At 40.5% G+C, this 14223-nt stretch overlaps 1 protein-coding gene across 2 annotated transcripts in view; it reads right to left on the reverse strand.

Moving 5' to 3' along the window:
* Nucleotides 1-5177: 5177 nt before the first annotated feature.
* Nucleotides 5178-14223, reverse strand: part of mgat3.S (mannosyl (beta-1,4-)-glycoprotein beta-1,4-N-acetylglucosaminyltransferase S homeolog) — a 54175-nt gene continuing 45129 nt past the window's right edge. For both annotated transcript variants that reach the window (XM_018261209.2, XM_018261210.2), the window contains exon 2: nt 5178-9580. In XM_018261209.2, the coding sequence (XP_018116698.1) occupies nt 8071-9579 (1509 nt within the window). In that variant the 5' untranslated portion in view covers nt 9580 and the 3' untranslated portion in view covers nt 5178-8070. The remainder of the gene's footprint in view (nt 9581-14223) is intronic.

Raw genomic sequence — 14223 nt, forward strand, 5'->3', positions numbered from 1 at the left:
ATGAAGCTCAGCGATATGTACCAATGATATGGATCCTTTTCAGATTCAAGGGTTTTGATAAGTTTCGCCTTTCAAAGGTGCCCAATTGATGCTGATTCAGAGCACGGTACCGGCCATACTGGCAAAGCTTCATCTATTCAAACTGTTATTAGAAAAGAAACAGTCTTGGGTTCCTTGCCCTATAAGACCACCCAGATGGTGAAGACATGAAATTCATAGGAATGTTCAGCCCCCAGGTAAACCGATAAAGGGCCCGTGCAAAGCTGTTGGCTGAATTCTGTGTCTACAGACTGATAATGGCTTTGCCTAATGGGATTTACCTCCTAGCCTGACTGATATTCGAAGAAACCCTGATCAAGTATTGACCTGCCATAATTTAATATGATGTCTTTTTAATGACCAAAACTCCTGAGGGCAGGAAAAGGTTAATTGCAACGTAAGGGGGTCAGCGTGTAACACAGAGTAGTATCTTACTACAAAGAATGCTTTTTTTGTTTACATTTAGAAAATAAAAAAATAAGCTTTAGTTCTCAGTAGCCCCTTTCCTTCTTTCTTTTCTGTTTGACTCTGTCTCTCTGCCAAGTCCAGCTACATTCACAGCAATAGAGTCTAAGGTCTGTGTTGTGGGCTGCAGGAGGAGGTATATATATATATATATATATACATATATATATATATAAGCAATGAAGGGGAATGTAAGGCTGAAAGTGCACGTGCAGAGGAGCAGAAATCGTGTCGACAACGATAATCCTGAGAGAGAGAAAAGTCAGATTTCTGTTGATTCATCAGAACCAGAGATACTAACCAGCAAAGGGACACACATACTCAGCTCCTGTGTCCTCCGGCCTTTAGCCTTGTGAAACACTAAAACATCTGCTATCAAACAAACCTTCCTGTCCCTGTCAGAAGAGAGGGGCCCAGTTTCAGCAGGAAAGCGGGGGCATCATACTTGGGGGCAGATATTTCAAAGGGTATTTTGTAACATTCACAAACATATTTCAAAGGGTATTTTGTAACATTCACAAACATTGTTACTCTGTTGTCACAATTGCTCAACATGTCAGTGTGGCTTTCGTGGAACAAACTGCAATGCTCTGGTTTTTAGTTGATATGAGCAAGGTGCCACGGGGATTCAGACAGTGGCATTGATTTAATGCTCCCTGGGCTGCACTAGTGCCATGCGATTTATTTATAAACACAGTCATAAGGCTAAGTGCCCAAATGAGGGATGAGTGGCGATATTAATATCCATCTGTGTTGTCCTTCAGCAGGTGATTGCAGACAGACATAAATAACCACTCTTATTTATACAAATAAATGGGGTCGATAAAGTCAGTTTTGCCTCAGTTTGTTGTCTTTTTATTTTGCAAGTGACAGTTGTTCAGTACACAATAGAATAGAGGGTTGCATTTGAAACTCAAACTGTTATAAAAACACATATAGTCATAATATATGCATTTTTAAATCAGCGTGTGTTTGGGAATGTCAGAGCCCTAACCCCTGCAACCTAAAGCCTTTTAAAAGGAGAATTCAACCGTTTTCAAAAAAAAAAAAAAAACCCTACGTAGACCCTCTCCCTCCTCCCCCCCAGCATAGCTGAGAAATGCCCCTAACTTTATACTTACCCTTTAGCGCAGATTCAGGCATCAGAGTTTCACGCTGCTCTTCTTCTGGCGCTTCAGCAATTTTAGCGAGTTTCGGTGCATGCACAGATGTCGCAATCCGGCAAATTGCTCCAACTGCGCATGCGCCGCTTCGCCGGTCTCCCACTCAGCTACTGAAGACCTGGAAGATGGCTGCGTGGAACTCCAATGCCTGAATCTGCGCCGAGTAGAAGTATAAAGTTGAATTCTCCTTGCTACAAGACCTTAGGATCCCCCCCCCCATTCACTTTTCTGGGACAGCCTAGGAGAGCCAGACACAAAGTTCCAGAGAAATTGGCTGACAGTTGCGTTTCCATCACTGCAGGTTTCCCCTGTAATCAAAACGCCAGCTGAGCCATTTCCCTTTATCAACCGGGAAAACATTTTCTCTAGGAAAGAAAGTGATAACTTGCAAATTGAGCTTTGCGTTCAAAGGCCATTATTCTGTTTAGGAAAGTTGCAGGGTTCTGCTGCAGAAGGATGTTCCCATAAGAAGCAATTCTTGTATTGCCCTATGGGGAAACCACAAAACGGGTCTGGCTCATAGTGTGTAGCCTGGGTGGAGGGGTCATTTTCATGACCCTGTGAGAACCAACTACGAGGCTGCACAAAATAATCATGTTTATATTGCAATTCCTTCCACACAGAAACAAAGAAATAGAAACCATATCCCGGTAAATAATAATGATGATAATGGTTGAGTCACATTACTTGGGAAATGTCAAAGGAACAAGTTATCCTGTAATATTTACCATTGCACATGTACATATTACACAAGTCTCTGCTGTTTTTCAGTCAAGATTTGGAAATTCAGGAATGAATTGTGTCACTCCGGGAAACCCCTAAACCGTTGTCCCGCCATGCACTGCACCCAGTGACCCAGCCCTGAGCTCAGTCTCATGCTGGTGATGGGGGAAGGGGACGCAGTTGCTATTTTCACACAGAGTTAAGTTTCTTTGGGGGTGGAAGCGAAGGGAGGGGAGGCACAACCTTTGCCTTTCTACAGGAAACAGCCACAGAGTTTTTCTTTTTTTTGTGTACTGCAAAAAGGAGAAAGAATCCAAGAGAGTTCAGTAAGGAGAATTCTGAGGTGAATTGAGTGAGGCGAATTTTGAGTAGAATTGAGTGAGGTAAATTCTGAGGAGAATTTAGTGAGGAGAATTGAGTGAGGCGAATTCTGAGGAGAATTTTGTGAGGGCCTGGCCATGTACAACACAGGCTCATGTAAGGTGTGTCAAAACATAGCAGTGTGGGCACAAAACCTTTAACCCGCAGTTTAGTGCAAGGGTTTTGTTACCATGAGGGAAGAAGCCAATCAAGAATCTAACAAAAGAAAGATTTTTATAACAGGATGCCACTTTGGGGATTTTGTTGACTCCAAAACAAGCTGCTATTCACTCACTCACAGAAAGATGGACAAAACGATAACACGGGGCCAAATCCATACCTCCCAACTGTCCTGTTTGGAGTGGGACAGTCCCTCTTTTGAAAGCTCAACCCGCAGTCCTGCGTTTGTACTGGAAAGTCCAGATTTCTCTGCATTGAACAGCCAAAAAAGATGCAATATTTTAACTTAATTGGCTCTTGGCAGAGAGCCCAGAATAGAAACTTAAGATACATTTGTAACGGTTTTGTCCTTTGGTAGAAGTTAGACTCACAGCTTAAAGGGCAATTCACCTTCATTAGTAAAACTGTAATAAAACATAAAAACAACAGAAATGTGTTCAAACTTTCATAACCTGCCAAATTTCGTAAAATGGGCATGGTAATTAAGGGGTGTGGTCAAAAAAATATTTTTTTGTCCCTCTTTCCATTTCCAGAATGTTGGGAGGTATGCAAATCCAGAACTGAGGCAATTTGTTCTCGCACACTTGGGAATTGCATTACAAGCTGCAGCCAAGAGCTGGGGGGGATTTCTCCAACAGATCTAAGGCCTGTGGGACACAAGACACTTTGATATAACCCATTGACAGCAATAGCAGCAACATAAAAAGCTCTCGGAAACAGACTGTGCTATCAGGAAGATTTTCTTCCAAAATATCTTTTATCAATGTTTTGATTTACCCTTTTATTTTGGTCAGTGGGAATAAACCTGATCAGCACTCAGTACCACCAATCAAAATGCCTATTGTTCCACAGCCTTCACAGTAAGGACACAGCACAAGGAATCCACACATAATTATTTGTTTGTCAGACGATGGTAAAAGGCCCATTATTCCTATACTAGTCAGATACACACTGGATGGAGTCTTTTGTTCATGCCACAGTCAATGTATTTCAATGAGAAAAAAAAAGTCTTTCCAACACCATCCATTTTTATCTTGTTGGATGAAGACGCAGCATACAGCATTCGCATCCGACAGTTGTGTCATATCGGAGGGAACATTTTTAGGTTCCACATCAGTCACATTATATTTTGACCCACGTGACTACATCCTGCTTGTCAGATGCGTTTTGTCTATCCGATGCCATCCTACAAAAGCGCTCGTGGAGTTTAGCCCTAATACATTCAAATGTATCTCATTAATGCATTTGCAGGCACAGGCCCTATAGCAAAATTAATATTCCTTATGAGATGTCTTGTTGCCAGCACACTCACGTTCTCCAAAGAGCAATTCCATCTAAAACAAACAACCGCCATCCCTCAGAGACGTCAGAGCTTCCTCTGGGACCAACCTGCGGCACTCAAGCTTTTGTTACACTTCAACAAATGACACATTAGGATTCTGGGAGGTTCCATACAGAAGCCATGGGAGAGCCACAGAAAAGCAGCCTGTGCTAAGGCCAAATAGCTAGAAGCCATTTTTAAGAAGGGAACATATGATACAATAAAATGAGAATGAACATGTACACACCCTGGGAACTAGGCCTTTCTATGCCAATGTAACATCCTCCAGTAGTCAAGGGAAATAAAAATGTCCTTATTGTGCCTATTGGCCATAACTAAAATATTACTCAAACAGCCAATTCACCCTGCAATGAAATGTATCACTTTATTCATTCCAGGTTTGTATGGTTCCCTAATCAACAGAAATGCTTAATCAGCCACCCATTGTTTCTGCTGTGCTAAAAGTTTCCAATTCCCTTTGGGCTCTTACACATGGGCCGTTTTACCTGCGCTCCCCTGCGTTGCGCTTTCTTCTGTTCAGCCGCAGGGGAGCGCAGGAGTAGAAGCACTCAATCATTGTCAAGGGCGCTGTACTCACACAGACGCATGTAAGTGCCAAACGCAGGTGGGAGGCAGAATGTTGCATTTCACTTGCATTCGGCGCATACATGCATCTGTGTGAGAACTGCATTCTTCTGTGGCTGAACAGAAGAAAGCACAATGCAGGGGAGCGCAGGTAAAACTGCCCCGTGCTTAAGGGCCCTTACAACCAAAGGCCATTAGTATAGGTGGGCTGCTGGGAGTTATAGTATACTGAGGGTAATGCCACACAGGGCTCAAAAACATGGAAAAAACGGGAAACGAGAATCGGCCCCTTGCCTTGCTGGACTGCAGAACCATTGTGTTGGACCAGGGGCAGGCAGATATCTGATTTTGCATTTCAGCACCGAAATCACGACGCATGTGCCTGACCCGGCCCAGTGCAATGGTTATGGTTGGCGGTTAGGCAAGGGGCTGATTCTCAGCCTGCGAGTTTCAGCCCATGTGACATTACACTAGATTTTTAAATGGGTAAATGCAAACAACATGCTCAGCTTGTTCCAGATAAATACACCTGCTAAAGTGTTTATTACAGACTGAGGCTTACGTGACCATAAACAGAAAAAAAAGCAAAAAGGTGTGCAGAGTGTGAAGAAAACAGTTGTGCGGTGGATCTTTAACATTCACAAACAGAAAAAGCACATCCTGTTTATAAAATTAGATCTATCACCTCTTTACACTCAAATAAAAAGCAAATAATAATGGATGTATGGAACTACAACTACCAACAGCCCACTGTCCATCCCTGTCCTTATAGTGCCTTAAACCAGGGTTTCTATTATTTCTACCTGATACAATGGCATTAGTATGGTTGTTCCCTTTATTGCTTATGATCAATGCCCTATAATTCATGTTTTTAACTTCAAATACCCGGTCTTTGGCACCAACGCAATATTTCTAGACTCTGACTAGTGGCTATTTAAAGGCATACGCTTATTATTTTTCCTTATATTGTTGTTTTCCTTTAATGCTCTGTGTACATAATTCAAATCAACAGTAGAAGATTTACTCTTATAATAACATATGTTCTTTTGTGTCTGTGTTGATAATTTATGACAACCTACAGATGAATTGGAGCTAAGTGCTAATCCTTATGGCCATCTGCTTCTGTCCTTGTACAGCAAATACAAACAGTTCTGGATTTCCATGGTATTTAATTTGTTACACTGCAGCAATGCAGAAGCATGGGAGGTTGGTGCTTTTTCACGCAAGACAAGCAACGTCACCTGGCTGTGATCTCTAGAGCCAGATATATGAAGGAATAATGCAGATCTGCGTGCCATACATATCTCTGACCTATAAAGAGGGAACCATAGAAAAATACCCAGGGTAGAAACAATGCTCTGAAATCACAGAGCTGCATTATGGATATTTCCCAAGTGTCCCTCTTTAGAAGTATCTGTTGGCACTCATTGTTCACCATGTTGTAGTCTAGACAGCTGCCAACACACGTGGAGTAGGATTAAGAAACAAAGAAGGATAAACGCATACAGTGTTGACTAATGTGAAGATGGGGAAAGTAAAAGTGAGAGAAGGTTGCTTTTTAACATGCATTATACATCACAACACTGGCAAAGATGCCTTCACTTTCCTGTCCTACTCCTTTCATGAAGAACATGGTGTAAACGTGACAAACATAACATACTTCTGTAGCCAGACAAAGCTGTAGATATGATCATGGCAAAACCATTTGATTTGAAACCTGTTTCCCTTTTGTACTCTTCACTTTCAGGCCAGGAGGCTGCTTTGTGTTAAATGGACAATAAACATGGACATGGTCTTTGTCAAGTTCATCTACTTTGGGATGCCCCCATTAAGATTGCAGCGAGTTGGTTACACACTAAGCATCTGCCCCATGGTGGTTCTTACCAATGGATTATAAGACTGGCAAGTTATGCGATAAAGGAAGAATGTTACTCAACATCATGAAAGAATCTGCATTAAGAGTCAATACCATCTTTATATAAGCTAAGACAAGCCCTACAACGGGTCTAATAAAAAACAATCTATTCAATAATTCTGTTAGACAGATAGATACAAAACATGGTTTATTGTCCCTTTAAGACAGAGAAGTGAATTGTGCAAGATAAATCTTTATCTACCACAATGCTTTATTCTAGATCTCCAAAATATGTATGTAAACATTACATGTTCTTTAATCGTAGATATATTGAGGCCTGAGCCCCCTGGCCTAATGTTAGAGCTTTCTCACCTATTTGCATGTATTTGTATGTAGTTTACACACCAGATGTTGTGCATATATTGTATTACTTTCACTTTTGGCATTCACAAAAAAACATTTGCAAATTTCCCAGCAAGTTTAAATAGTGCATTCATCCTTCGTTTAACCACTGATGTACTCTTAGTGTAATTCAACACATTGGCACTAATGGGATTGAAGAAAGAGAGCAGATCTCCCCTATCTAAAGCTCTCATGATACACTCCATACTTAAGACGAGAGGTTATATGGATTTCCAAGTTCAGGTGACGATAACCGGGTCAAATTTGGAGAACCAACCTATAACTCATTGTATTAAAAAGTCATATAAAATACATTTGAATTTTTCTAGCATTGCCTTGGTATAAAGATCTGCATGAACTGGAACTTGTAAATGCATATTCACACTCATACACGATGTAGCTTGCTGCATGAGCATTAACCGCTTCTAGGGATATGAAACAATTGACTTTATAGCTGTTAGAGAACTAAAAATCACAGACTTTCTCAAACAGGAGAAATAGCATGGTGCCACTGGGAATTATAGTTCTGCAACAGTTGGAATGCAAATGGTTGCCTATCCCTGATCTAGCCAGGGTCATCAATGTATTGCTGGTTCATCTTGCAGGCCAAAGGTTGGAAGGCAAGATAAGTGAACATGCAATGGTGCTTGAACAGCACAAGTGATATCACTAACAAGCTGCTATGCCGAAATACCTCTTTTTGGTGCGTACGTATGTAAAACCACTTTCAGTCTCCTGAGTAACCAGTGCCCTAAGCCACAACCTGGCAGGCAGCAACCAGTAAGGTCCACCATCCTACTAGAGAACACAGTATAACCTAGTGTGACCCTGTGTAATACCTATGCCCTTCATCTCCAGTTAGTGGCAATTTCCTTTCCAGTGGATCGATGAGGAAACATATGAAAACCATTTTTGAAAATACCCAACAGATGACAATATTTTCATCATAACCAGTATTATTACCCTATGCAACCACCTCAGCTGCTGTAGGGGTTTTTGACTAAGTAGCCAAAGTGTTGGGCATTTTCCATGATATATTTTGGAGCGTACATTTGCTCGTGAGGATCTGCTGGTGGGTACTCTTGCTTTGTCCCATCAAACCAACCCCCTGTTTTTATGAGCCAGCGTATGTAATTGAGGTCTCTTTTGTCTTCATAGTCCCCCCATCTCGGGAAATCCCCATTTTGTGCTGAGATAAGTTTATAATAGATGCCCTCTGGTGGGAAGCACCAAGAGCAATGCCACCCTGCAAAGTGCAGTGGGCTTCCCACAGACCACTGCACCAAGATGTGTCCAGTTTTGTTCTCATATTGTCGGAAGTTGGGCATAGTGTAGTACTCCCGCCGTCGCAGACGGATGCCGTCCATTCCATATACATTACTCAACATTCCAATAGTGCAGGCAGAAATCACATCCAAGGTCCCTGGCTGCTTCCAGAAGAAGCCATATAGTGATTTGCGCATGTGGAAAGCAACAGGCTCCGTCCATCCATCATACAGTTTAAGAAAAAGTAACCCCTCCCTGCTAGGGATCTCATCAGCATCATTTATAATAAATAAGTCATCATCCCTTAGGTTGCGCAGTCGGCCTACACCATTATGAGTTAGAAATGTTCTAAGGTAGTCATCTGCTATCCATCCATCCTGTTTACCACCCTCTGGGAAATGGTCCAAAAAAACATATACTACCTTGGATTTGATGTAATCAAAAGTGCCGTTAAGAAGCATCTGACGGAATAAAAGTGACCTTTGCTCTCCATAAGCTGTAAAGTTCGATTCACACACTAGGAAAACATCAACAATCCCATTTAGTTCATGGAATCGTGCCTCAAGCAGATCAAATTCATGGTTTATGTTGATAGCGTTAATAACACGTCTCGGTTTCAAACGAGGAGTCAATCGATCCTTGGTGGGAAGGTTAGAGTGTTGGACAACTGTAGGCACGCCGCAACTAGGTCCATACCAGCCTGGCAGACACACACACTCCACCCATTTTCTGCGCTGCTGAGTCTGCTGTTGCCGAGCTGCACCAGGTGCTTGCCTACGCTGAGAGCTACGTTCTGGTTTCTCAGGTGTACGATCTAAGGATTTTGTCCCTTGCTTATAGCACACTCCACCTGATTTGGTATAAACAAAATACTCTGTGACATCCTCCTGAAGGACAAATTCAACAAGATGCAAATCCTCTGCACTCAAATGCTCACCCCGGACTGAAGATGGTGGTCTGGGTGGGTTGTTGTTAAGCTGAGGTGGACGGTAGTATTCTGGAGAACGCAGGACCTGGGTACCAACTTCAGCCCTGTCCATGAGCTGTGGAATCAAAGGTCGGGAATCCCACAAAAACCCAGAAATGAAGTTAGGGCTTAAAGAGACCAACTCACGCGATAGTGAGACATAGGAGAGGGCCTTTAGAAAGTGAAGTACAGAGATCACACATAGGCCGGCCATGCAAAGCAGCAAGAACATCTTGTGCCACCTCATCTTCATCCTGTCCATGAAACACAGAAAGACAGTCGTTAAGATTTGTACAAAGCAGAAATTCTCACACACGTGCAAAGGTGACCATCAGTTAATTAGTTCTTCTAGTGTTAAATTCTACACAAACATGTCACACCTGCACAAACGGAAGACCCTAGTTTAGGGATGTCTGTTTATTCAGCATTCATTAACTACAATGTACTGGCTCAATCGGCATTCATAGATCAACTGCCAGCATTCTTAAGTTCCAATGCTGTTTGATTCTCAGGGGTTGCTGACCCTTTCAACAAAAACAATAACTGTAAGGCTTAGATTTTCTTGTTATTCTTATTTCTAATTGCTTATGTTCCCTCCAGTCTCTCTCGTATTCATCTTCCACTCTTACTTACCAAACTCCTGCTTGGTTGCTTGGGTAATTAGGCTCTAGTTCTCAGATACCAGTTAATGTCTGACAGCTGCAGCTTATCACTAAAATGTATTTTAAGCAAATTATTATATCAAATATAGACTGATTTTATTGATAAGTGAGGAATACCCTGTTTGATTTTGAGGAACAGTAACATCAAAAAATTAAAGTGTTTGATAAAGATAATGCAGTGTTGCCCTGCACTGGTAAAACTGATGTATTTGCTTCAGAAACACTACTATTGTTTATATAAATAAGTTGCTGTGTAGCAATGGGGGCAGCCATTCAAAGGAGAAAAGGCTCAGGTTACACAGCAGATAAGCTCTGTAGAACATAATGGTGTTATCTGTTATCCACTATTTAGCCTGTGCCATATAGTTTTTTTTCATTGCTACACAACAGCTTGTTTATATGAACTATAGTAGTAGTGTTTCTGAAGCAAACAGATCAGTTTTACCAGTGCAGGGCAACAGTACATGATATTTTCATTACTTTAAAACAACATTTTTTCGTGTTACTGTTCCTTTAAATCTCACTACTGCAGACAACATATTTAACTGTGTGACAAATCTCACTGTGTGTCATTTTCCTTATTTGGCAAAGTTATAAGTGGTGCATTTTTGTGTGCCTGGGATGCATAAATGAACCCTATTATTACCTTTATTATGTCGAAATAGGGTGTATCTTTTTGCCTGTATTTTATTGGATACTAAGGGGCAGATTTACATATGGTCGAATATCGAGGGTTAATTAACCCTCGATATTCGACTGCCGAATGTAAATCCTTTGAATATCGAAGTCGAAGGATTTACCGCAATTAGTTCGATCTAACGATTAAATCCTTCGAATCGAACGATTCAAAGGATTTTAATCCATCGATCGAACGATTTTTTTATGACCAAAAAAACATAGGAAAGCATATGGGGACTTTCCCTATAGGCTAACATTGCACCTTGGTAGGTTTTAGGTGGCGAAGTAGGGGGTCGAAGTTTTTTTTAAAGAGACAGTACTTCGACAATCTAATGGTCGAATATTCAAACGATTTTTAGTTTGAATCGTTCAAGTCGTAGTCGAAGGTCGAAGTAGCCAATTCGATGGTCGAAGTAGCCAAAAAAAACATTTGAAATTCGAAGTTTTTTTTTATTCTATTCCTTCACTCGAGCAAAGTAAATGTGCCCCTAAGACTAAAATATCATACGCACTTATGCCAGGGCCACACTACCCACAGAGAACCAAAAATAAACAGTTTGTACAAATTTTCATGACAATTCATTCTGGTATATAAACAACACACTGTTTGCACTTTGAGTGTCGTAAACACCCCTAAACATTAAGGGGTCCGTTTACTAAAGTGCGTTAAAAATATTCGCACAATATATAGACAGAATTTTTGCCAAATATGTTATCGCCAGTTTACTAACCTGTGCTAAATATAAATTTGCAAATTTTCATGCGCAAGAATAATTGTTCGCCAGTTTTCGCATTCGCTGAAAATAACGCTATGTACACATTAACGGCTGGTTTACTAAACAGCGAAATGTGCTAAAGACAAAGTTAACGCCAGAATATTCGCAAAATTTTACCGCCACCTATGTAGTGGCGTAAAAGTATTTTTTTCGCCAGAAAATTCTCAAGGGGCAGGAAACATCCCATAATACTGTTTTTTTTTTTACCTACATTCTTTGCTGACAGGAGAGAGATCTGTAGCTATTGCTGGCAGGATGTTTTGGCTTCTGCTTCTATCTGTTGCAACAGCAGCAGTTTCAGCTCAGAGGCGTATTATTGGCAGCGGGCATCACAGTCCAAGGATTTTTAGCGCCTTCGAATAAAAAACCCAACCAAAATTTATTTTAAAAAAATCAAAGGTTTTTTTTTCCGGAACGTATGAATCGAAGTAATAGCGCATTCGATTGAAAACGTCGAAATTCGAATAAAAAAAAGACCAACCAAAATTTATTTTAAAAAAAATCAACCTTTTTTTTTTTGGATCGTAGGAATCAAAGTAACAGCGCATTCAATCGAATTTGAATCGAAGTTTTTAAAAAAAAAAAAAAAAAAACTTTGATTTTTCAAAGTCCACCAATTGACTCCAAATAGGTTCTAGAAGGTCCCCCTTAGGCTAAAACAGCAATTCGGCAAGTTTTAGATGGCGAATGGTCGAAGTCAAATTTTTAAAGAGACAGTCCATGATAAACTTCGATATTTGAGTTTTCGATTCTTTTTCAAATTCGAATCGAATACAGTTACATAGTTACATAGTTACATAGTTAAATTGGGTTGAAAAAAGACAAAGTCCATCAAGTTCAACCCCTCCAAATGAAAACCCAGCATCCATACACACACCCCTAACTACTTTTAATTAAAATTCTATATACCCATACCTATACTAACTATAGAGTTTAGTATCACAATAGCCTTTGATATTATGTCTGTCCAAAAAATCATCCAAGCCATTCTGAAAGGCATTAACTGAATCAGCCATCACAACATCACCCGGCAGTGCATTCCACAACCTCACTGTCCTGACTGTGAAGAACCCTCTACGTTGCTTCAAATGAAAGTTCTTTTCTTCTAGTCTAAAGGGGTGGCCTCTGGTACGCTGATCCACTTTATGGATAAAAAGGTCCCCTGTTATTTGTCTATAATGTCCTCTAATGTACTTGTAAAGTGTAATCATGTCCCCTCGCAAGCGCCTTTTTTCCAGAGAAAACAACCCCAACCTTGACAGTCTACCCTCATAATTTAAGTCTTCCGTCCCTCTAACCAATTTAGTTGCACGTCTCTGCACTCTCTCCAGCTCATTTATATCCCTCTTAAGGACTGGAGTCCAAAACTGAACTGCATATGCCAGATGAGGCCTTACCAGGGACCTATAAAGAGGCATAATTATGTTTTCATCCCTTGAGTTAATGCCCTTTTTTATGCAAGACAGAACTTTATTTGCTTTAGTAGTCACAGAATGACACTGCCCAGAATTAGACAACGTGTTATCTACAAAGACCCCTAGATCCTTTTCATTTAAGGAAACTCCCAACACATTGCCATTTAGTGTATAACTCGCATTTATATTATTTTTGCCAAAGTGCATAACCTTGCATTTATCAACGTTGAACCTCATTTTCCAGTTTGCTGCCCAGTTTTCCAGTTTAGACAGATCACTTTGCAAAGTGGCAGCATCCTGCATGGAACCTATAGTCCTGCACAATTTAGTATCATCTGCAAAAATAGAAACAGTACTTTCAATGCCCACCTCCAGATCATTAATAAACAAGTTGAAAAGCAAGGGACCTAGTACAGAGCCCTGCAGTACTCCACTAACAACACTGGTCCAATTAGAAAATGTTCCATTTACCACCACTCTTTGTAGTCTATCTTTTAGCCAGTTCTCTATCCAGGTACAAATACTATGTTCCAGTCCAACATTCCTTAATTTAACCAGTAAACTTTTGTGTGGCACTGTATCAAATGCTTTAGCAAAGTCTAAGTAAATCACATCCACTGCCATCCCAGAATCGAGGTCTCTACTTACATTCTCGTAAAAAGAAATTAAGTTAGTCTGGCAAGATCTATTACGCATAAAACCATGCTGGCACAAACTCATAGTATTATGATTTGCTATGAAGTGCAGTATCTTATCCTTTATTAACCCTTCGAAAAGCTTACCTAATACTGACGTCAGACTAACTGGCCTATAGTTTTGAGGCTGAGAACGGGATCCTTTTTTGAATAGAGGCACCACATTAGCAATTCGCCAGTCTCTCGGCACTATGCCAGATCTCAATGAATCCTGAAAAATTAAGTAAAGAGGTTTGGCAATCACAGAGCTAAGCTCGCTAATTACCCTGGGATGAATACCATCTGGCCCTGGACCTTTGTTAATCTTAACATGTTCAAGTCTCTTTTGAATTTCTTCATGTGTGAACCATGCATCATTAGTTGTATTACTAGAATTGGGAGTGTTAAGAAGGAAACCTTCACTTACTGGTTCTTCATTTGTGTAGACAGATGAAAAATACGAGTTCAGAATCTGCGCTTTTATTTTGTTTTCATCAACCAGCTGACCCCCCTCTGATAGTAAGGGTCCCAAGCCTTCCTGCTTCATTTTTTTACTATTGACATATTTAAAAAATAATTTTGGATTTTTTTTTACTGCTTGCTGCAATATCCTTTTCTATAGCAATTTTAGCTTGCCTTATAGCTTCTTTGCATTATTTATTGGCCTCCTTGTACCTTATAAATGTTTCGGC

The sequence above is a fragment of the Xenopus laevis genome, chromosome 4S, assembly GCF_017654675.1.
Source record: "Xenopus laevis strain J_2021 chromosome 4S, Xenopus_laevis_v10.1, whole genome shotgun sequence".
Taxonomy (NCBI): domain Eukaryota; kingdom Metazoa; phylum Chordata; class Amphibia; order Anura; family Pipidae; genus Xenopus; species Xenopus laevis.